The 23856-nt window shown below is 37.1% G+C and overlaps 1 protein-coding gene across 1 annotated transcript in view; it reads right to left on the bottom strand.

Annotated features, from left to right (window-relative positions):
* MPDZ (multiple PDZ domain crumbs cell polarity complex component) overlaps nucleotides 1-23856 on the bottom strand; it is a gene marked incomplete at both ends in the record, with an annotated part of 85217 nt that overhangs the window by 4783 nt on the left and 56578 nt on the right. Inside the window, 15 exons of the mRNA XM_080362500.1 lie at nucleotides 496-592; nucleotides 1994-2080; nucleotides 5261-5408; nucleotides 5667-5860; nucleotides 5968-6051; nucleotides 6382-6527; nucleotides 9190-9367; nucleotides 10804-10878; nucleotides 10972-11064; nucleotides 12152-12232; nucleotides 12564-12654; nucleotides 12918-13009; nucleotides 14708-14904; nucleotides 15497-15659; nucleotides 22986-23096. Coding sequence (XP_080218626.1) covers nucleotides 496-592; nucleotides 1994-2080; nucleotides 5261-5408; nucleotides 5667-5860; nucleotides 5968-6051; nucleotides 6382-6527; nucleotides 9190-9367; nucleotides 10804-10878; nucleotides 10972-11064; nucleotides 12152-12232; nucleotides 12564-12654; nucleotides 12918-13009; nucleotides 14708-14904; nucleotides 15497-15659; nucleotides 22986-23096 — 1837 coding nt within the window. The remainder of the gene's footprint in view (nucleotides 1-495; nucleotides 593-1993; nucleotides 2081-5260; nucleotides 5409-5666; nucleotides 5861-5967; nucleotides 6052-6381; nucleotides 6528-9189; nucleotides 9368-10803; nucleotides 10879-10971; nucleotides 11065-12151; nucleotides 12233-12563; nucleotides 12655-12917; nucleotides 13010-14707; nucleotides 14905-15496; nucleotides 15660-22985; nucleotides 23097-23856) is intronic.

The following is a 23856-nucleotide window of genomic DNA, read 5'->3' as shown; positions in this document are numbered from 1 at the left end:
TACATTAATAGGATTGCAATACTTCTAGAATAGGTGAAAAAGTCCTTCATTCTCTCCATTTAAATAACTTCTGGAATAACATTGCTAAGCATGCTCAAATATAATAGAAAAAAAAATACTCTTTGTTAGCAATACATTTGTCAGAAAGTAACTTAGTTCTAAATTTGAACATGAGACAGCTATTCCAACATCTGTTCTTATTTAACCACACAGTATCTCAATTTCTGTGAATGAGACAGCTTGACTGAAGATATATTTAGATTAAGAAGAAAATCATGGCTCAACTTAGATTCTCAACCTCTAAACTGCTGGTATAACAAGGTGTTAGCTCCTTTTATAAAAAGAAATTCACAGATAGATAAGAGGTACTGCACAACAACCAGTTCTGCAGCGTTTTAATAACTGAGGACTACAGCACATAATGACAACATTTCAGAGAAAGTGAAAGATCTCAGCTACCAGCTCACTTGTATAAAAGTACCAAAGAAATCTTACTGGTATTCTTCTTCAGAGTACTTTCAAAGACCTCAGGTGCACTGGACCCAGAAACTGGGATACTGAATGATGACAGACTGCCACTTCCTTCACTGACCTAAATACAGCATTAGACTGGGATTAGACAAGCAGCTTCAGACACCCAATTGATAAAAGTAAAACTGTAACCCACTTTCTTCAGTGGATTTTGCTGTCTTGTACTTTTTCTGTGCACAGTTAAAGCTGATACAGTGAACCTACACATATTTCTTGGCCAGTCTAGAGGGCTACTTGTTTGAAACATCATTATACCAACAAGAGATTGCACCTCTACAACCCCATGCATTGCTTTCAAGTGCCAGGCTTTTTTTATTTTTTGAGGGCCAGACTATGTCCTTATACTTGCACCTTCTATCACCTCAAAGAGATCTTCTGGTGCAAAAGTCAGCCATGATTACCAAGATCGGGACAGAATATAAAAGACAGATTGTTATACATCCTGATGTACCCTCATGTTCACCCAATCCATCAGCCAAAACCAAGATGAGACTCTCTACTCAGCTTCACCTGCACAATTACCAGATTTTCACTATACCTGCAGGGGTATCTCAAGGAACAACATGGCTCCTGGTGAGAGTAATTCATTTATTGCTAAAGACTCTTCAAAACATTCAGCACTGTCAGCTTCTTCTTACTTAACAGTTTATATTAAGACCACTCAGAGCCTGTAGGTTTTCATCTTGTTTGGCATTATCCATTTTGAAGACAGCCTAACATTTCAGCCTTATCCAGTCTTAACCGTCTCACTTGAAACTGTTTAATTATTTGTCTTAAAACTATCTTTGGTACTTGATGATCTGCATATCCAGTTTATAACCAGAGAAAGTTCCAAGGCAACTTGTGAGCTTTCAGAAATATAGCTCCTACTAGAGAGAACCATTATGTGAGTTGCTGCCACATGAGGGATGCATTCAAATACAGAAACTGATGCCAGTTTGTAGTACTCCACCATTCGACCAACTACAAAACGACTAAACTTGACAGAAGCCTGATGGCAAGGGTGCAAGTTTCCTGTTTCTGATGACTGAGATTACGGTAAGAATATGTAAGGAGCAGAGAAATTCACTAAGTTTACTCAAACAATACTTCATGGCATGCCAAGTGCCCCTAAAGTAACAGAAAGATTTAAAGTCTGCTCCAAGTTCTTCTGGTATCAGTGAGAATCAGAGCTCTGCTTCCCAGCCTGAAGCCATAAAAAAACAACTAGGCAACACAGCAAAGCCATTTCTGGAATACATTTTTGTCTGGATCATGTCTTTAACAGATAAAATATGCTAAAGTGAACACATAAAATGGTTACCAAAAAGCTGCAAAGTACATAAAAACTCCTACTTTTCTTCATGTTGGAGCAGGTATGTGGAAAATCATTGTTATTATAAAAAAACAACTCTTTTTATTAGCTTTCATTATTTAACTGCATGTTATTTCATCCAAACTAAATAATTTTACAGTTACACACCTGGCTGCTCTGTGATGTTCTCCTCTCAGAGTGGAATGAACCAGCTTTTATTCTTCCGACCTCTAGTCTTACCGTACCTAAAGAACACTAAAGAACCAGTCATTTATAAGACATCTCTTCTATCTACAACATTAAAGCCTATGACAATATTTAAGACACTTATTAGATGGTGAAAGAAGAAAAAAATATGGACAGAGGGGAAAATAACAGGCTAACAACCCTGTGATGAGCTCTGAGCAGACAGAGCTCATGGCAGGATCAGAGCCACATAAACCAAGTAGACCAGGATATTCAGTACTGAGCAAGGTACTTTCTGGATTAACCAGTATTACAATACAGATGTGAAAATTACACAAGAAGGCTAATTCAGTTACATTTCATCTAACAGGGAGTAGTTTTGTCTTCTCAAATGTAATGTTAAATTATATTTTCAAGATGGTATTTTTCAAGGAATAGTGAAATGGAATGTTTTCACAATAAGCACTAAAAACAGTGTAACACCTCAAGGTATTAATCATTATTTCTGTTCATATGACGAAGAATGTGGTATTTAAACTAGCAGTCAGTCATCTCCACCCTGCTCTTGAAATTATCTATTACTTTGGGTCCATACCAATATAACTAAAGAAATTTTGGACAAGAGGTTTTCCAAACCTCTATCTGTAGTTTAAGTGACCTCTCTGCAGCTGACTCCCAACAGGAAGACAGGTGATACAGACTGTTTGCACACTGAAAAATCCTCCCATTGCTCTTTAAGCTTTTCCTTATAGTCTTAAGTATTTACATGTCTGTATAAAATGCATGTATTCAAAGAAAATTCACCCTGCAATCAAATATTGTGAAATCAAGACGTTAGGCAGATTTTAGAAAGAGATACGTAAGTTATTATCCCAATTAACATTAAGAAAACTGGACTTCTGAAATATTACAAGTAGTGCCAAAAGAAGTCCAGCTATCTGCAACCTGTTCAAATACAGAAATTTCTGATTTTCATGGCTACTTTGGTTTTTCTTCTTTCTTCCACTGGGAAGCTGCTAGCATGAGCTCCTGTATACAAGTAACTTATTATGACATACATTTGCCTTTATTTATCATGCTTTATCTGTATTATCCTGATAAAAGTTCATGTATTTGTCAGAAAATTCACAGTAAGAAAAACGACCAATATATTGAAGCCAACAACAGGACATACCCATTCAAATAGGGTTTCCATATCTCATATCCTGTTGCTGTTTTGTTAGGGCTGACACTAGAAGAGATTTACTAGTAAATTGCTTTTTATTTTAAAAAAAAAAAAAAAAAAAAAAAAAAAAAAAAAAAAAAAAAAAAGATAATGTCTCTGTGTCCTGGGAAAGACTTCATCAGGCCTCCGGAAAAAACATTCTTTCCTGCTTTTATGAATTGACTCATATTAAGCCATATGGACTACTCTTGTCCAAAATGGAAAATTAAGGAAGTAACCTATGTACCTAAAATTACCAAATCCTCACATAAAATGCAAACCCACAAATCAGTTTTGAACTTACTATGTGTGAAAGCATGAGATAATACTTTCCAACTCGTGAATAAATCAGTTCACATTTAGTTTTATTACAGCTTTCTCTCTCTCCCTGGAATCTCCCGTTTAATAAATCCGTAAGTCAAATGAGGGGAAAAAATTACCAGCTTTTCACATGTTTTATGGATACTTAAACACTTTAAGAACAGGTGGGATTCTCAGCCTGATGACACATTCTAAGGGTCTCATGCTACTTAAAATAAAAATTCCAAAGATTATAAATAATTTTCCAGCATAATACATTTCAGGCAATTCAAGACAATTTGCTCCTAGATTTTACTCTCATGAATGAAAAGAGAACTGATACCTGAACTAAAATAAGGTAACTGCTTACATGTGAGTGATCGTGCTTTACTCCATTCATACTGCATGAACAAAACAGAATGACTAACAATAATGTATCTGAAGTATTTTAAAAGCATCTTTTCTCAGGGCTAGGACAATTAATTGCAAGTACTACCGAGTGGGATGGAGTATTTAAAACACAAATATATGAATGATACATGCAAACTAAGAATCAATTGGGCTCCAAAATGCTTGCCACAATGAGAGCAACCTTCCATATAAAATGGAGTTTTAATTTAGAGGAGATGTATAAGTGCAGCACATGAAGAAGAAATGTACTAACCTGAAATAAAATGAGGTATCAGGTTAAGAGTGGAAAAGTACGATTACTCCAGAAGAGTATACTATTAAGTTCACTGCCAGAATACAGACCCTGTTCTGGCATTCTCACAGGCACATGCTGAAAACTACAGAAAATGTGCTCCTACTTCCCCCTTCTAATCTCCCCTTCTCCTCCCCAAACAAAAAAAAAAAAAAAGCAAAAAGCTCAAGGAACTTTTCAAGACCTAGAAAAATATACCTTTGAATGTGAGCACAAAGAAGTATGATCATATGTCTATGTATCCAAGAGTCAGTTATGAGTAGTGGCTGTTAAATTTTTTCCAGTGGAAAAGCTTTCCACTGGAAAATGCTGACTCAATGGAATCCTTACCATGCAGCAGGAATGTCTCAAAATCCTGGATGGAAAACAGACAAGCTGGCTGACCAGCTGGACTTCCTGCCAGACCACAGGAAATGTTGTATATCTGACTTCATTCTGATTTGGACATCGGGGGAGGACATCAGAAGCATCAAATGTATTGAGAACAGAAATTCTGGTTCCAAAAGCCACAGACAGGAGTTTACTTCAGTTATCTTTGTGAGAAAGCTATTTCTTATACTAGAGCTGTGGTCACTGGAAAATGTATTATAGTATTTAACAGATGTAAGGTGACACTAGCCATACACAGCAAAAAAAGAATTTAACATTATCAACTGTGAAAATAATTGCTTTTTGGCACAACTACCCTGATGAATTCTCCATTATTTAAAGTCAGTTCTGTGTGTCTTTCTAAAAATGTGAGATAGTTACCCAGTTACCAGTTTGCTGAAGAAAATACAGTATTAAGTTTTAGGTTGCTCTACGTAATGGTCTTCTATTGTCCTATAAACACAAGATGCACTGTACCACCACTACTCCCACTTTCATCAGGCAAAGTATCAAAATCGAAATGCTTTAGACTTCAGGAAGCTTAAATCTGGATCCACAGCTCATTCTTACTGACATCTCAATAACAGTATGAACTCAGATTGAATAAAAATTAAGCTTTCAAAAAATCTGGATCTCAGTTCTCCACTTTTATCCACTTTCTCTTTTCCAATACCTTTAGCAAAGCTGCAACAGCCTCCTGGTTAGCATTTCGAACATCTTCTCCATTCACTGTCAGTATCTGGTCTCCTTGCATCAACCTCCCATCTGTATCCGCTATGCCTCCTTTGACGATGTCTGACACAAACACCCCTGTATCATTTCTGCAAATACAGACATGGATTTTGCATTACAGTATTGTTTGAGAGCCATTTTCATGGCTTGCTTTTGGGAACACACTGAACATCGTCTCATTTTTCTGTTGAGTAACATTGGGCCAGTTCCTCTAGGAATGGTCAACTAGCTTAGGCACAAAATCACATGTATGGCCTTCAAGCCCACAGATCTGAGCACCAGACCCCAACAGAAACATGAGCATGCCCAACAAGTCCCAGACACTGACTGCCCAGGTACATTCACACCTTTTCCCAACAATACTCAGCCCAAGGCCTTTGCCAGGCTTCTTTTGGAGCTCTATATTGAGTACATCATACATGTCTTCCTCCTTGTACTGGGCCTCATCCCTGTACACAGTCAGACGGACTTTTTGGGGAGTCTGTCGGAGGACATTTATTGCTTCATCGTGTGTGGCATTCCTGAGGTCAATCCCATTCACCTGCAATGAAAGCATTCAATTATAAAGTCTGCAGGACTTTCCAGCAGACAAACAGAAGACATCTAGCTAGCAGATGACAACAGAAGTGACCAAAGAAACCACCATACCTCTAATATCTGATCTCCGGCCCACAGTCTCCCATCTTTAAATGCTGCTCCTTCTTCATATACTTCATGGATAATGATTGCTCCCTGTGGATATATAAAACAAAAATAAATTGCATTTTGAAAGAACACACCCATACTTTGAAACAAGAGCAACTGAAAATTCTTACTATAATTCATCAGTGATAAACAAAACAGCCTACGTATGATGAACAAATTACAAAAATATTTAAGACATTTATTTATACTTTCAATTTTAAAAGTGCTTCTTTTTTTTTTTTTTTCCCTGAACTAGTATTTTTGGTATCTTTCTATAAATGCTACAGGAACAAATGAAGAGAAAAATCTCATCTACCCAACGTTTTAATTTAATTGTTTTTATTTCACTTGAGTGACACACATATTTTGTCAACCAACCAGCAAAGTGTCTGCTCCTCCAACAATGCTCAGACCAAGACCAGTACGTCCTTTGGAGATATCAATGGTTGTTTCACATCCAGGAATGATGAGACAAGTAGCTGGGTCAGAGGCTAACATGGCTGGAGTTGAAGATCTACTTGTATCTAAAACAACAATTAAACATCCTGGTTACAATAAGAGGGCTTGATATTAGAAAATGGAATTTAAAACAGCATTTTGAGAGTCCATTGACAGCTCTACAGTGACAGTTGAACAGCTGACCTGGTGCCAACTCTCCCCTCAGACAAGTGCTACCCTGTAGTTTCAATCGCAGTTGTCCTGGTTTTATATCATTGAGTACCTGGATCACAGTTTTGAGCTTACTGATAAAATATCACTCATGCTGTGCTTAATTTGTACTATCAAATTCACTCACACAGTCTGGATAGCCAAATAAAGCTATTGTAGACAGAAGATTCTATTTAGGATAGAATTTTATTTAAACAACTATACCATCAACTATTCAAGGTAGATCAGAGGTAAATGGAGTACATAGTATGTTTTAAATACATGCACTCAAGGATGTTGGCCTTGAACTTTTGCGATGAGTCAAGTCAAGATCCATCTAACTAAATGTCTCAGACTCAGATCTGTACCAGGAAAAAGAATGTTATATATGATTCAAATTTAGTGGTATTTCACAAGTCCAGCAATCCATGGTCAAGTCAAAGGTTTTATACATATCATTATATTTACTGGCCCTCAAAAATAACCTTTTTACACTGGTCAAACTTTTAATTGGCCACTGACACAGCTTTTGAAAACAGTAAGTTTTGTGGTGTAAATATGTATATTCTTATAGCATAAACACATATGGTATCTCTACTGTGACAGCTTCACATCCCTCTAAGATCCAGAGCCTTCAATGGGACAATTAATGGCTCTTTAGCACCATCAATGCCAGACTGTGCCTGTCCCCATGTATACACTTTGGATGGTGCTCTAAGTCACAACGTCCCCACCTAGGGGCAGGGTGACTTCACCTCCACCCAGCTGGGAGGCAGGAGGTGTGGGACGCTCAGTCAATAGACAGGGTCCTCAACAAAGGAGCTGCCCAGGGAAGCAGAGAAGCTTTTGGAGTATATGGTAATGACCACAGCCAGATCTGACCAGGCTATAAAACAGGGTCCCCACTGAAGATTTTCTTTGAGTGGTCTTCTCAGAGCAGCACTCTGTGAACTGGAGCCCTCCTCTTAGACTGGGATGCCATCTAAGGAAAATTCCTGGAATTGAGTGTGTCTCACATCCTCATTTGGTGAGTGGTTATTTTTCTCTGCTGGATATATCCTTGAATGAGTCCTTGTCTAACACAGGCAAGTGGGAACCCTTACCTAATGCAGGCAAGTGATTATTTCATCTGGATACCCTTGAATAAGAGGCCTCTGGTTTTGTTTCTTGTGACTGTATGCGTGCATGTTGTATATCCTCATTATTCTTATGTTATTGTAACCCAATAATCTCCTCAACTGATATCCGAACCTGTATTTTATGTTGTCGGAGTGCTAAATGCTTGTATAAAACCTGTTTCTAATTGGTTTATTTGCTACACTTTTCCAGCTAGAATTAAGTCTGTTTTGGAACTTGCTGTCCACCTAACAATGACTTTTGGGGTGCCTCCATGACACCTATGTAGCAATTTATCTGTAAATTCAGTATCTCTGGTATGTCACAAACAGATCTTTGCTTCAGTATTTTAGTCAGTTCTGTATCCTTCAAAGACAAAAAATACCTAAAAATACTACAAGCGGATATTGTGTAGCAACTAAAGGAAAGAATCAGCCATTGAACGATCCGGGACATTCAGATTATCTCTCTCACTGATGTCCCCTGTGCTTTAAAGAAATACGAAAATTACATTTTTTCCAAAAAATAAAACCAGTCATCTAAATCCTTCAGAAGCACTTGGAAAGGGTACTCATTAAATGAAGCTTCACTGAAACTAACAGAGGACTTGGCCATTCAGAAATATCAATTTATTTTACACAAATACTTAGGTATAGTGTGAGCATTAGATCCTGCAGGAGCAGCAAGCCTCAAGACTAAGAGGCTTGGCCTCTGAAGGGAACCAGAGGGCAATTAAGATTTTTTTAAGGGTAAAGCTTCTGTGCAAGAATAAACAGGTTACTCTGCTGTTCTGTTATGCAAGTTCTTCATGTGTATGATGAACAATGGTGCATGCTTAGTTTGAGCTAAGTAAGGGGAGTCAAGGTTTAAGTATAATAATTACGTCCAGATGGCATAAAATGTACATGAAATACATAAACTGAAGAACTGAAAAGGAGTCTTGGTATGCAAGGCTGACCTCATCTAGATAGCTGCATCAATATCAGGTCAAAAATTGCCTACATGGCACTACTGAAAACATTAAATTTAGGTAAATAAATGGCAAGACAACCTCAAGCATTCCCCTGTTCTAGGAAAGATGACTTTCTAGGAAAGATTACTTCTCTCCCTCATTTAAAGGAATGCTTCCCACTTAGGTCTAGACAACCATGCCAGAGGCACCTGCTGCACAGCCCTTTGGAGAGAGAAGGGAATTCCTCCATCCTCCTGCTTCTACAACAGAGGTCGGTGGGAAGGCAAGAGTTAGGTCTTTAGTGTGGAGCCTCACTGCTTTATTTAGATGGAACTGTAATTTAAAACTACTAGAAAGTACAACTCAGAAGACAGCTGAATGCATACATAAAGAGAAAACTTGTTTACAAGCTGGGTCTTCCTTTTTATGTCACAACCTCAGTGAAGACAGACACACAAGGAGAATCTTACTTTTGACTGCTTCTGGTTCTGGTGAGCTAGAAGAGGGGACAGTTGCTGGTGGCTGCATATTCCTCCTCTCTGCTGGAGCAGTGCTGGAAGGGACTGGTGCTGCAGTAAGGCTATCCGTCTCTGCTGAGCTGATTGTAAGCCTCACCATAGTTTTGGGAGTCTTCAGGAGGCTAATGAACTGAACAACAAAGAGAAAAGCTGGTGAAGAGTGTAAGTAGACTGTTTGGTTGTAAAATAAAAATAAAGCAGAAGAACTGTTCTGCAAACTGCAGCTACAAGTCACAATCCTGCAGGTTTTCTTGGTAATGAACCAGGACAAATATTGACGTTTTTTGTAAGTAACAGCAACAGAGTTAATTGTGGGCCTGACCTGGCTGATGTTAACCAAGTAGCTTGCATGAAACTTCGCCAAACTATATCAGATGAGAATGTGTCAGTATTTAGATGGCTTCTCTCGACAAAATACTGTTTATAGCAATTCTTAGAAAAAGTGGAAAACTGGTGTTACGTTTTAATGCCTGTGTGAAGCCCAATTCTGATCCCACAGAAGTCAATGTCAAAACATCTACTAACTAAAATAATTGTGCTACTGCCATCCTAAGTCCTTAACCAGATGCTCAGCTGGAAGGAAAACCTGAAAATATTACCTGAACTATGTGAGGGAGAGGACACTCACAAGCAATTCAAAATCTAGTTTAAGGAGATACTGAAGAACATTCAAAATTAATTGTCATCTCACAGAGATGACACCAAATCCTCCTTAGACTTCACATTTCAGCAGAATTAGAAGTACTTTCAGAACTTATTTATTCAATCTCTCTGTCTCTTCTTCCAAAGCCTACCTACTTCTCTGCAGACAACTCTCTCTTACTCATTTACTGCTTCAGAGATTGCAGCACACCAAAGAATAAGGTGCATGCTTTCCCAATGCCCTTTAACAAACAGAAAGTGATATTCTCATGCCTAAGGACTCACTTTCCTTGGTAGCAAAGTATGTGCTAGTAAAAAGCCCTCCTTGATTCATTACAGATGCCAAACTGAGCTTGCAGAGCTCAAAGTTAGAAATGTCTTGTTACTTAGGAATAGAGAGAGTTTCTTCCAAAGGGCTAAATGCCAGGCTTGGAATATAATGAGGTCATTATTAGAGACACTCCCCATATATAAGCACAATTTATGACCTGATTTACCACTGATGCAACTCATGGATGTCAGTTTACATATATTAATTTTACTAGTTCTAATACTTTTAAAGTGGAGTAGTTATGAAGAGCCATTATTGAGTGATAGTTCATAGCTTTTATCTCACAACTAAGTGCCTTTCAGTCATCAGATCTGAACCACATGAAAACAAAAAATCACATTTGTAGCACAGAGGCAGACGAATCATGTACTGCATTACTGTAAAACAGCAGCTAAGGTTTAATTTTAGGCTTTAGCTTATTCTGCAGTAGTTTCCTTATCCAGAATACGCCTGCGAAATCTTTGGGTTTTTAGCCAGCTTTGAAAATGAAGTCAGAGTGTAGTCATAAAAACCACACTGGTCTATTTAAGACACAATCACCTCCTACATTAAGTGGTGTGATTTCTCTAACGTTGCTGATACTTCAGAAGCACCTTTTCTACTGGATATCCCACAACAATTTCATCATCCACCGCCAGGATCTGATCTCCAACTTTGATTCGTCCATCCTAGAAACAACATAGAAGAAAAAATATATGAGCTCTGGATGCTACTCCAAGAACCATTCTCATTCCTTATTTGGATTTTAAATGTTCTCCCACCTTTGCTGCTGCACCATGATCTGTTAAGCTCTTAATAACTACTCCATTAATTGTGTCTTCTTCACTAATGGCAATGCCCAAACCTCCTTGATCCTGAGGCAAACAGAAATATTTAAGTGGTGAGGTACTGTGTTTATCAAAATGTTGGAATACATTTACTAAAGACCAGTAAAGCCTTCAGACATTAACAAAAGTCTGAGCGTTCACAGTGCATCAATATCTTTGTTTTAAACTAATAAACTCTTGAAATAGGCTTTGCAAACCTACAAACAACATAATGGCTACCAAGATAAATCTGAGAAACTTCCAAATTCAAATCCACTTCTTTGAAACTTACAAGGTCAATTGTGATTCAGTTGTTAAATTCATAAACAGGACTAAGAAACAAAATACTTGGAAAATACAAACTGAGGTAAATAAGACTTCATGATATAGCTTAAATTAGTCATTTGAAAACACAGAAAAAATATACACAGAGGATGGAATAATATATGTTCTTTCCAACTAACCATTAAATGTTTGTGGCAGAGTGAAATTTCCCTAATGCTTTCATCTAGAACTAAATCATCTGGACACCATCATCTGTAACTTATTCTTCTGGCTAGTAATGGAAGGTTAGATGCCTTCCAAGGAGAAAAATTTACCTACAGTCTGCAAGTGTCCATCCTTACATCCACTGAATGCAGCTTGTCTTCTCCATGTCAACAGGCAGAACCAGCATTTTTTCCACCCTCATTTAGCAGCTTCATAGTTACAGAACACCTAGACATTTTCTCCCAGCTGCACAATTTCTGCTAAACATGTATGTTGTTTGGGGGAATCTGGTGCTTATAATCTGCTAATTCATTTACTTTGAACACCCAAGGCAACAATTTTACCTGAGGACACCACCAGCAGCTCATTACTAAAAGTTTTGCAAATAGGACAAGAAGTGACTTCTTTCAGAGACACAGAGCAATTGGCAAACTTAGGTGAAGAGACTCATGAGATTTGCAAAGACGGTCATCAGGAAAGCCTTGACATCCATTCACAAATAGAAAGAGAAGACCTCTAGAAATCTCTATTCCGACTTACAGTAAGCATGGGACAAAGTTTGTTTGTCATAAGAGGGACTCCATCACAAAAAAGAACACTGGGGAATACAAATGTGGCTGATCTAAACTGAATTTTCAGCACATACCTTAGGAAGTTCCACATACTGGATGTTTTTACAAGAACTCAAGTCAGAACACACACCGGAGTTTGCAGCACTTATATCAATCTAATAGAAAATGAAAATGTAACTATGAGCCACTATATTCAACATTTTCCATCAAAATGAAGTAGTGCACAAACATTTAAAGTGGGTCTGATTCTCTTCTGGATTTATTTCAACTGCTATATTTACAGGAATGTTAGATTTCCCGTGGTTTAGATGAACATAAAGTAAAACAGAATTGAGCGTAACTGTACTAAATTTAGTAGATTTAGTGAAATCCCATTTGTTCTTCCCTTCATTATTTTTTCTTTGTAGCATTTCCTAAGAAGACAGGGCACTCCTCTTTCCAGAACAATGTTAGCATCTGAGTCAAATGCGAAAAAAAAAAGTTTACCTCTTGATGTTGAAGTGTCCCTGAAGTACACTGTGAAGCCTCTACTGACTTCGCAGGGCAAACAGCCATCTGATTTACTGCATCTTTATTTCTACAATAGATTCAGTTAAAGAATGTAGTAAGAATGTAGGAATGCAGCACCATACTCTTAGAAGTTCAAGTCTAGCACTTTCTTTTACTTTTTATCTGTCTCTCACAATGCAAATATCTAAACAAGAGACTCAAGACAAATTTAACTACTAAGAACTGGGTTCAAAATCACAACTACCTTACCAAAATTAAAAGAGATCACTGTGCAAAACTTAAGAAGATTCAAAATAAACCTTATTAGCCAAACCTTTAACTAGAACTTACCTGATAAAGATCATTTTTACTTTAGATGGTGCACACTTGATTATTGATGAAGCATTCTGATGAGTTCTTCCATAGAGTATTTGTCCATTTATCTATACAAAGGAAGGTAGCAATTACTTCTCAAAATATATTAGTTCCTTTATACTTAAACTAATTTTTAAGCCTTAGAAAACTCCCTTATCCTACATCACTAAAGCAGAAATCATACTACAATAACAGAGTATGTTGTGTCCTGCTTTCACTCCCTTCTTCGAGTAAAACCTTATAGTTTGATTTCAGACTAACACTGTCACAGTGCTAAAAGTGTAATTTTCTGAGTTGACCTGGCACATCATCTATTTCCGCTTGCCACTGATCACCTCATGACTGATGTGCTGGTAAAGCAGGGCCATGGGAAATTCTAACCACGCAAATAAATGAACCGCTTCTATCTAGCAATGAGATTGCTATTATTTATCGAATTTCAGGTCTGAGCCAGGCAATCTGAAGATTTGACCTGACAATCATTACCTTCATTTGGCAGAGCAGACTCACTGAAACCCCTTGAAGCTCCTATGATTCAGATATGATTGGAGCATGAATTTGCAACCTAAGGCCATTATTCACATTTTATTAGTTGCATTTGTTCTTGGAAATGGAAAACTGCAGTGCACAAATCCACTCTAAGAAAACTGAATGATTGGAAAAGGATAGCCTGGACCTACACAAAGGGAAAAATAATGCAACACACACCGAGGTAGTACTATTATAACAGAAGCAGAGAAGCAGTGAACAGTGAGTGATAGATGCAGCACTGCTTCCAGTGTTTGCCATGGGTTTGTGAAGAACCATGGTCAGGCTGTCAGCTGGGGGACGGGGCAGGTCCACCACAGCTGATGGACAGCTACATGAGAACATGAGCAAACTCAGGTGTCTCCTCTTGTAAGAAGTTCAGACAATCTCTTGGCATCAGTTTGTAGGTTTATGGTGTGGACAGTAAGCAAGCAATCAAATGAGAGCAGACTCAGTCTGATGTGTTTCAATGTCTTCTGAGGACAGTCAGCATCTACAACATCAAGGCTTTTAAAACAGATTTTAACTGATCCAAGAGAATTATCTAGCAGGTAACACTGGGGTCTGCAGCTCACAGGCCCCTCCATAAGACTAGGTCCACAGTGCCAAAAATCCCTTAGTTTCTCTCCTAGTCTGCAACTGCCAGCCTTCCCATTCCCTCCCTGTATCATCTCCTCACTGCACCCTCAAATGCCTCCACTTAAAGTTTTGAAATTACACAAAGCCACTAGAAAACAGACTGAACATGTCATGAGATAAAAGTCTATGATACAAATGGACCTGTTCCTGTTTCTCCAGCTTAATCTCTATTTTATATTTCACACAACACAAAAATATTCTGATATTATCACACTTCCAGTACATAGAAAAGTAATTAGACAGTCTGGAGCACTCCACAAATGGATAGAATAAAGGACTTCAATATTTTCCATGGTCTGCAATGCATTCCTCTTTCATACACCTCCATAACCCTGAAACTGCTGTCATCTTGCATTTTTATTCATTTAAAATACACACACCCCTTTACTTAGTACTACTATAACCAGGGAAAAAAAAGTCCCAGCTGCCACTATTTGGCATACACCAGAATGAAAATCTGATAGCATAGTGATGTCAACTCAGATAACTTGGAGGTTTCAAAGTCCACTGAAGAACACCTATACTGCAGCAAGCATATAATATTTCAGTACATTTTAAGTCAGTATGTTTGAGTTTCAGTAAAAATTGCAAAAACTCACCTCTAGTAGCTCATCTGCAATCTGTAACCTGCCATCTTTGCCAGCTGCTCCATTTGGATCAATTCCCACTATAAAGACACTCATCCTGGATCGGTCTTTGTTACCAGCAAGACTAAGTCCCAGGCCTGTCCTTCCTTTTTCCAGCTCAATCATGTGTAGCTCCCCTGGTAGATTTCCATAGCGCTGCATTATCTTTTCTAAATGTAAAGGTATGGGCAGCAGAGGTTGGATTTACATTAGAAAGTTTCACAAGTCACTGAGAGAATCAAGATCAGTGTCCAGTGAGCAGTGTCTAACTGAACAATCCCAAACTGGTTAAGATAATTTTAAGTGTATAACATACTTTATTTTAAGCTAATCCTTAGATGATTTATAACAGTATTTCTACTTCCTAGCTTTCCTTCTACCTTCAGAAAACATTAAAGCTTATCTTAAAAAAAAAAGACACCAAAAAAGGCAATAATCTTCTCTCCACTTACAACTTGAGGTAACAGAAGCTATCAAAGTTACCTAGACTACACTTGAAATTCTTTCAACAGTCCTACATGTGAAATAGTGAATATGGATCATTGAAGAAAATAGAGATCAGAGTGCAATGAAGAAAAAAAATAGTTTTATTTCTGCCATGTTCATCTGGTCAAGTACAACTGAAACCTGACAGCAACACTTAACACCCAAACCATGAGGCACATGAGAACAAAGTAGCTCAAGGTGGAACCCTCGTGTCTTCTGCTACAGGGCTATTTCACCATTGAATCTTTCAAACATTATCACACCGGATAAACTTACTCCAGCTGTAACCAAACTCATCCTCCTTCTCCACATCCTCCGGGACTCTGCTAGAAGATGAAGGTACAACATCACAGCTCATTCCTGAAAATGGTGGAGGAGGGGGCAGAGGCAAGTTACAATGCGAAGTCTTTTCTGGCTCTATATCGGATTGATTGAATGCCTGTGAAGAATAAGAAAAATACAGTGGTTGAGCATCTGCAGATTCTGTTTAGGGCAAAAATGTTGAAATGGCAATGACTATGGCTTTGACATTTAAATACCAAGCAGCTGGAATTCTAAATGAATAACACTGCACAGAAAGGCTGCAAGATATCAAAGATATAAACAAACACAAGGTAAGAGATAACATCACTCCAAAACATATTCAGAAGCAAACAGAACTCACAATAATAGCCCAATTCAGTAAAGTTTTATGTGCTACTTTATATTTCAGAAAAAGTCTCAAGAAGACTTCAGAGATTTTTTTTTTTTTTTTAATGCCATATTTGTAAAGGATTTCTACTTAATTTTATTTTTAAAAGCCATGGCATATAATTTCTTCTTATGATATGCTTTGGAAGCCAAAAAGAAGGAAAGGGAAATGCTTTCAAAAATGCCTCCAGAAAAAAGAAAATAACTAGTCTATTAACTGAAGGGACAATTTAAAAACAAATCGAAACATACAATAACAGAAGAAATCTACAGTAACTAGACTTTTTCAGTCATAATTTACTGGTCTTCTGTAAGCTGCAGAGGGGAGATCAAATAAAGGAGGATACAGATTAAATCACAAAGGAGAATAATACTTTTGGTCTTGATGTATATAGTGTATTCATATTCACAAGAAGTTAATAGTATAAACACGACTACTGCAATGTAACAGTTAAAGTTAGTTTCTCTGAGGAATATTGATTCTCATCAGGGATTTCACTAAGTGATCACAATTCACATCATTTTGGCTTGTTCAGAGTAAACATGCAGGCAAGAAACTCAGGTTTGAGTATCACCATTCTGAAGCTTATGCATGCGCAAGAGACTTTGATACTTGGCAGACCAGCTGTTGATAGGAACAACAAAAACTTCAGATGAAAACCAAGTATTTTTCCAGCACTAGGATTTTCAGGTGTTGCCCTAACTTCATAGCCCTGTTCTCATCATTTCAGCTTTCATTGCCTCCATTAGCAAAAGTCTGAACACAATATCTTAGATGGTGTCTCTGGGTGCTACAAACACTGAGACCATTTCTTCATCAGAGGCAACTGTGAAATGGATAACAACATACACCTTGGAAAACTTCAGTGTGATTTAAACTGAAGGTGTTGAAAAAACACAAGAAGTTAACAATTTAGTCATACTGGCATTTAAGGAAAGTCCCATCTCTCAGGGAAAGTAAGTTACCTTCAACCTCTGTATACTCCAAAGACTTATAGAAAATGCAAATACCCTATTTCAGTTCCCTCATTCTGCTTCTCCTTGAAAAAGATTTTCCTTTCATTTGGGAACTTGTTCCAGGAGCTTAACTAAGAAGTCATTAAATGTCAAAAGTGTGGGAAATTGCAATATGGAATCCAAGCCAAATATTTATATAAAAAATGCCATGTGATTTTTTGTATCCTATCAGTCACATTGATCTGTACTTCAAGACAACGGCATCCTGCTGAGATGATACATTGCATCACTAAAGCTTCATGCAGGAAGTATTTACATTGTATGTAAATTATACTCTAAACCATACTAAAAGTTACAGGGCAGACATAAATGTCCACTGAAGCAGTGAAATTCTAGCAGAGACATTGTTAACCATCAGAATCAGAGTAGGGTGGAAACACTACATAATAACATTCAAAGTGATATTTCATAATAAAAAATTAATGTATCTGCCATAGAGACAAGCCGGTGACATATCTCTACTTCAAGGAGGGGTGAAAGGGAGAGCACTTCTAGAAACACAGATTTTTCAGAGTGCTTCCTAGTGTTTTAACTAGAAAGCAACATAACACACAGAAAAAATGAGGAAATACAGTGTGAGAGCAGACCAGATCAGCAGATCTTACAATAGTCTCTGTGTTTTAAAACCAAAATTAACATATCAGCTTGGTGGTACTTCTGGTAAATGGAAGTATCAAAGAACTCCACAAAATTAAAGAAAACATGACTAAAAAGAACAAAAACTTGCTGTCAAGGAACTCTAGAAGATTTATAAAACGTTGATGTATGGCTACATTTTGACAGATGAGCACTTACGAACTGCAGCCACCATAATCTGATTGACAAAAAAATGCTTATTTCTGCAACTCTGTGCATGTGCACATAAATCTGAACATGTCTGGTGTTTAAAGAAATGCTGACATGGAAGTAAAAACATGGCTCCTTTGTTAGAAGGGTAGAAAGGATGCTACAATGCCTCCAGAACTCAGCCTGCCACGCATGCACTGTCAGCAGCAGGAGCTGGATCCCGCAGTTTACACACACATAAGACTTTTGCTCCCTGAATCGGGCAACACACACAAAACCTAAAATGCTTTAACTCATGAAATACTTTCAGCGTGCCGTGGCACAGTATTTCATTTCCAACGCAAAGCATCGAGCACTGCAAGAACCCATCTGGCTACCAGGGTCACTCTGATCACAGCCAAGCAAACATTAAAAATGGCAGCAATTTTGGAGCAGTATCACTTTCAACACAGGAGGCACAGGTGCAGGAGGAAGCAACACCCTGGAAGGTATCACAGGCCATGTACAAACGTACAACACAAGTATGGTAGGACCCACTCACTGGAATCAAGACAAACCTTGAATGGTGTGGGAGCAAAAGGGTTAGTTGGGGAACAACGGAAGGTAACCCTAATTGGATTCGATACCTCCTACAGTAACAGAAAACAGCAATCCACATGTTACAGTACCTTTGGCAACACACGGCATTATTAACCAATAACGCATTTGCAATTACGGATTCATTTTGCTAAATGCAGCAACTTAATATTAAGTTCATTTATAAATGGACAAAAGTATTCAAGGGGTTATTAAGGACCCTGATTCAGCAAAATTTCTTACTGTACATGAACCTTAGTTCAGCAGAAGCAAACATTCTTATTCCAATTTTAAAAAGAAAAAAAGAAACTATGCACGAACTGCAAAACTGTTAGGTTTTCTCTGCAAAAACATTAGGTTTTCTCTAAAAATATGTGTAATTTTTTTCAGAAATACTTTAGAAAATATAGAAAATACAAGCTGGCATTTATGTCATGGTTCTACTCTCTCTCCTCAGAACTGTACAAATACAAAGACAGATTTAAAAAAACACACATGCAATTATACATATCATATTATAAATGTTCATTGTACATTTGATATATTTGACAACATGGGAAAACAGACAAAGGGTACAATCACTCCCAAGATGTATAATGAGCTAGAAATTATTTCATTAAATCAGAAAAGCATGCACATAAGAATTAAGCCTTTATTATTGTGTCAAAGGTTAACTCTGTTCCCAATATGAATAACATGCAGTAAGCACTAACTACAAAAAACAGAATCTAACTTTTTTCATATTTCCAAAGCTATCAGCATCCTGTTCATAGTGCATTAAAAGCATTTTGAAGAAGAAGAGGGAAAATAGTTTCAGCATCATAAAATGAAAACTGCCAATGTTTTCTTTTCATGCAAAAAGAATAAAGGGATCTCAAAGCTGGAAAGTCCAAACCACATAAAAAGATAATGAAGTACATAGCAGCAAAACACTTCACACTGATGAGAGAGTAAAACGCAGGAGGATATTTTAAGATATACCGCAGGGACTGATTTTGTAGAGTAGACTGAGAGCCTACTCCTTTGGTAGCTCTGATTAGATCAGAATCAGTGGTTATGATTAATGGAGCTGGCAATTTTTTACTTCTTCAAAACCTTCCTATGTGCATGTGTCATTTTAATTCTCTACACACAATTTTCACTCTCATCAGCAAAATATTTTACCCAAACTGATATAAAATAATTTAAATGCAGAGAGACACTAACAGCAAAAAAGCACACATATAATGTTTTGTGAGTCAAAAGATGATGGGGTGTCATAATCCAACCTTGTTAGTGTTGAACTGAGAAGAATCAGCAAAAGGGTTAGTACTGCTGAAGAGAGTTGGCCTACAGAAAAGACTGTTCTGTGGAAAAGGCAGGAGAGGGTTCTAAAAAGAAAACATAGTAAGCAAACTAAGCAAAAACATTTTTAAATTAACCCTTTGTGACTCATAAACAAAATATACTTTTAGCAGGTTGAGATAAACAAAAAACGTTTGCTTCCCGCACTTTGCTACAGACATGTGAAAATGAGCAAAACTGTGTTTGCTCCATGTTTGTATCAGCTATGATTAGCAGAGCACACAGGAAATGCACCGATCCTCATATCTGTTCTAGCACACAAAGTGCATGAAGTGCAGAGTTCAGCAACATGAACAACAGAAAACTTACTTGCTCTGCTATTTGTACAATTTTGTCCAAGAATGTCAGCTTCTGGGATAGTCTTAGGCATTAATTAATTATAAAATGGTGGGTTTCTGGATTAGAATAAACAAAATAATTTGTAATAATGTAGTAGATTTAGTTTTATTTTAAAAACCACAGATTGTCATAATTTGATTTACCTCTTGTGGTAACACGCTCACTGTGAACTTGCAAAAGAGGAGGTTTAATATTATTAGGGATCTCTAAACAGACTTAATATCTAATAATAACTTTTACAGATCGCTTTGTACGTGTGTGCATGCATCTATTAACTTATTGAATTTAACAGAATTTAATTCCTCTTTAAACAATACAAGGTACTTTTTTATTATTATTTAACATAAAAGAGTTTTCCTATTTAGACAAAATTAAAGGATATAATTTTATACTGTAATCTATTTGAGATTGGAACCTGTTTTATAAAGAGGGGACAATTCTGACTTTGCATACTATGTTGGAAATACTGCTCAGTGTATACTTAAAAATAATTTCTACACTAGGTGTATCCACCTGGCAATTGCCTCAATGTCTAAGGGCTGTAAGTTTAACATTGCTGGAAAATAAAAAGCATAATAAGCGGAAAAGAATGTGAAAGACTTGTAGCATTAACTGATATATTTATATCGTGGTAATTTAACCCAGATCCATGTTGCTGTTTAAAAATTCTGGTATCTTAAATACTCCTGAAAATAGAAAATGCATCCTTAAATGTGTATCCTCGTCTCATTCTGAAAAACAAAAGGTAATGTAATTTGGTAAGACAACATATGTCTTGGTTCTGTAGTATCTTCAGCCACAAGAAAGCAGAGCTGTGCATAAACAAAGTTTCTTCACTGACGACTCACTCAGTGAACAGGCAGTTTCCCTGCAGTACACCACCACTTTCTGTTTACACACATGATTCACATTTGATTTTGTCTTTAATAAGAGAAGTCTGGGAAAAGTAATTTGCTAGTGCAATGATCCTATTACACTTGTATTATTACATTTGTCATCTATAAACAATTTTTAAATTGTATCTTGATGAAATTTTAAGCAACTAAAATAAGCATCACAAACATTTTGTACATAAACAGTGGAATCCTAGTAAAAGAGAAAACAAAAGATTAGACACAGTAATTCAAAATCTCGCCTTTTGTATTTTGTGTAATGAGGGCATAGCACCTAAAATACTACTGCTAGCTCAAAATGTAATCCATGCAGCTGCATTGTATTAATATACTGACTACTGTGATAAAATATGGAGCATCTGAGTTTGCCTAAACAGCTAGGTTTTAAACAGTGTGCATGAAGCATGCTTTCTTGCCCAGTCTAGGACATGAAAAGCAAATACTAAAATAAAGGCTATTTTTCCTTTTACTGTTTTGTTGTTGTTGATTGTTTTTTCTCTTTTTTTTTTCTTTTCCTGTTTGTTAGAGGTTTGGTTTTGTTGTTGTGGTGGTGATTTGTTTTGCTGGGGTTTTTTGTTTGCTTTTTTGTTTGTTTGTTTGTTTGTTTCCAGAAACAAACCCTAAAGTAACAGGATTCATTTTACCTTTGTTTTCTTTTTCATTTTTCAACTAATTTGTTTTCAGCATTTTATTAATGTGTCTAGGATGCTACGGTATCAAAAAAAAGCAAGCATTTCATACAGCATAATGCTGTAACCCTACAAATTATCCATAACCATGGTGATATATTAATTCTTACTCAGAGCAGTACAGTATGAAACACAGATTTGATGGATAACTGCTTGCTAGCAAAATCATACATCAACTAGTTTTTCACAGCCTGCTTGTTTTATTTGGGCTATTCTGGAGTACTTTATTCGGCCTATTTTAGAGTACACTTAAGATCTCTTCAACAACTTCAGCAGCCTGAATGAAGAAAATAAAGGGGAAGAAACTGACTCATTAGCATCACTTGAAACTGACTGCCTTGCTAAATACACAGTGGTACCATATTAAATGCAGGCAGCTAGCTATCTGGGTGACTGCACATGAATAAGGGCAGGAAATTCTCTTTTAGGATCTTATTAGAAAGTACAGATGCAAGTTTCAAAAAAAAAGACAATAAATATAATCCCATTTACGAAGATCACAACACAAATCGTGTACAGTAAAAGCATTTCCAACGTTTCTGCTTACAGAGAAACAAGGGTTTGTTAATAAACAGTGCAGAAATAACCAACAAGCTTAATAACTGGAAAACAAGAAGAACAAAGAACTACAATTAAAAAGAGCAGAGCAGCATTCTCTGAATAAATTCTGATAAAGTAATGGCATAATTCCCACCCCAAACCGGCCTAAACATTCAGCAGTGGAAATTTTGTTCACATCACAGCAAATGAAAAAGCCTTATTTTAGTAGCTTGAGTATCAATAACCAATGTTCAACACAGATTTTTCATGCAACTTTACCTTAGATGACTGATGATAAAATGGGTTAGTAGTTTTCTGCCCACAGGGAGCAGAAGCTGAAGAAGAGCTATAAAGAGACTCTGGCTGGGGAACAAGAGTTATGAGACAACTAGTAAATAAACATGCAGCTTACACAAATTCTACAAAGAGGAAGTTTAGTTTCTAGTGATGCAAGCAACCTATATTAAAGCTCAGAAGCTTTTCTCTGCAATGTCCATGCAGCTTAGTGACGGAAAACTTCCGTGTACTTCTAAGTCCTTTCATTAATGTCCAATGAATTTTTTAACAGGTGCTGTATTTCTGCATGCGCTCCTCAGACATGCTGTCAATCTCTAAGAGCTGGTTTTAGTTAAGACTCCTACTCTGCCCCCCAACAAATTATCTTTCTTGAGGCTTTTCAAAATAGTTTGAGGACGGCGTGCTGGAGGGTAATTCCAAATCCAAATCGATTTCATTCTAAATGGAAATAATACTTAAATCAAATCTTTGTTCCTACAATAGCTGAGATGGAACTTTCAGGATTAAGTATCCCATTCCCAAACACCACCACCTTGAACATTAGTTTCATCTATTACTAGGTATTACATCTCTTCTCATATGCTTTATGCTTACCCTTGGTCTGCTTATAATGCTCTGTACCATAAAGACTACAGGATTGCCTGCCTTCCGTATGGCTTCCACAGCTTGTTCATGGCTGGCATCTCTGAGGTCAATTCCATCCACCTGTAATTGGAAGGCCTCATCTTAACATTGCAAGAAGCTACAAGAACCATGAGTCAGCTTTTGTTTCTCGTTAGGGAGCTCTGACTAAAATCTAAGCCCAAACCTCTGTTACTGGTTTCTATTGACTTGGTCTGAGGTCTCACACACACAGGTTTGAGATTTCCAAGAGCACTGAAAGGACATCAAATAAATATTCTCCATGGCTTCAAAAACAGGTTTTTCAACATTCTTGGTTCAAGCTCCTTCGGTTTTTCCACAGGCAACGAAACAGAAGAGATATGATAATAAGAAGTGATGAAGTAATCTGAGGAGAGTGGTAGCATTTGCCAAATATCGCTTCCTGTAACTCCTATCTGAGAATTACCTACCTCCCAGGACTTTATGAGATTAACAAACTGAAACTTGTTAGGTGCTGGAGGGTCTTTCACTATGGAGTATTGTGTCAGTATAGTGTACTTTTTTCCTTTTTTTTTTCATTCTTTTTTGGTAAGACAATCTTCTAGACAATTTACCTAGAAGTCAGACTTTTAGGTCAGAGCTGAAAACTTTCTCTCTTCTAGAATAAAGCATTTACAAAGGATGGCTAAGGACATTTTTTTCTCTGGTCACTTTTCTTCACGCCTTCTTCTGTATTGGTGTGTAAAACAGGTTGCCTTGCAATCCAGACAAGAACCATATTATGCTGAAGTTAGCATCAGTAAAGCATTGTCACAACGACCACAATAAAAGCCAGAAGCTAACATGGAAAGGTTATTTGTTA

Source organism: Nesoenas mayeri, assembly GCF_963082525.1.
Source record: "Nesoenas mayeri genome assembly, chromosome: Z".
NCBI lineage: Eukaryota > Metazoa > Chordata > Aves > Columbiformes > Columbidae > Nesoenas > Nesoenas mayeri.
This window is presented reverse-complemented; position numbering and strand designations above follow the sequence as displayed.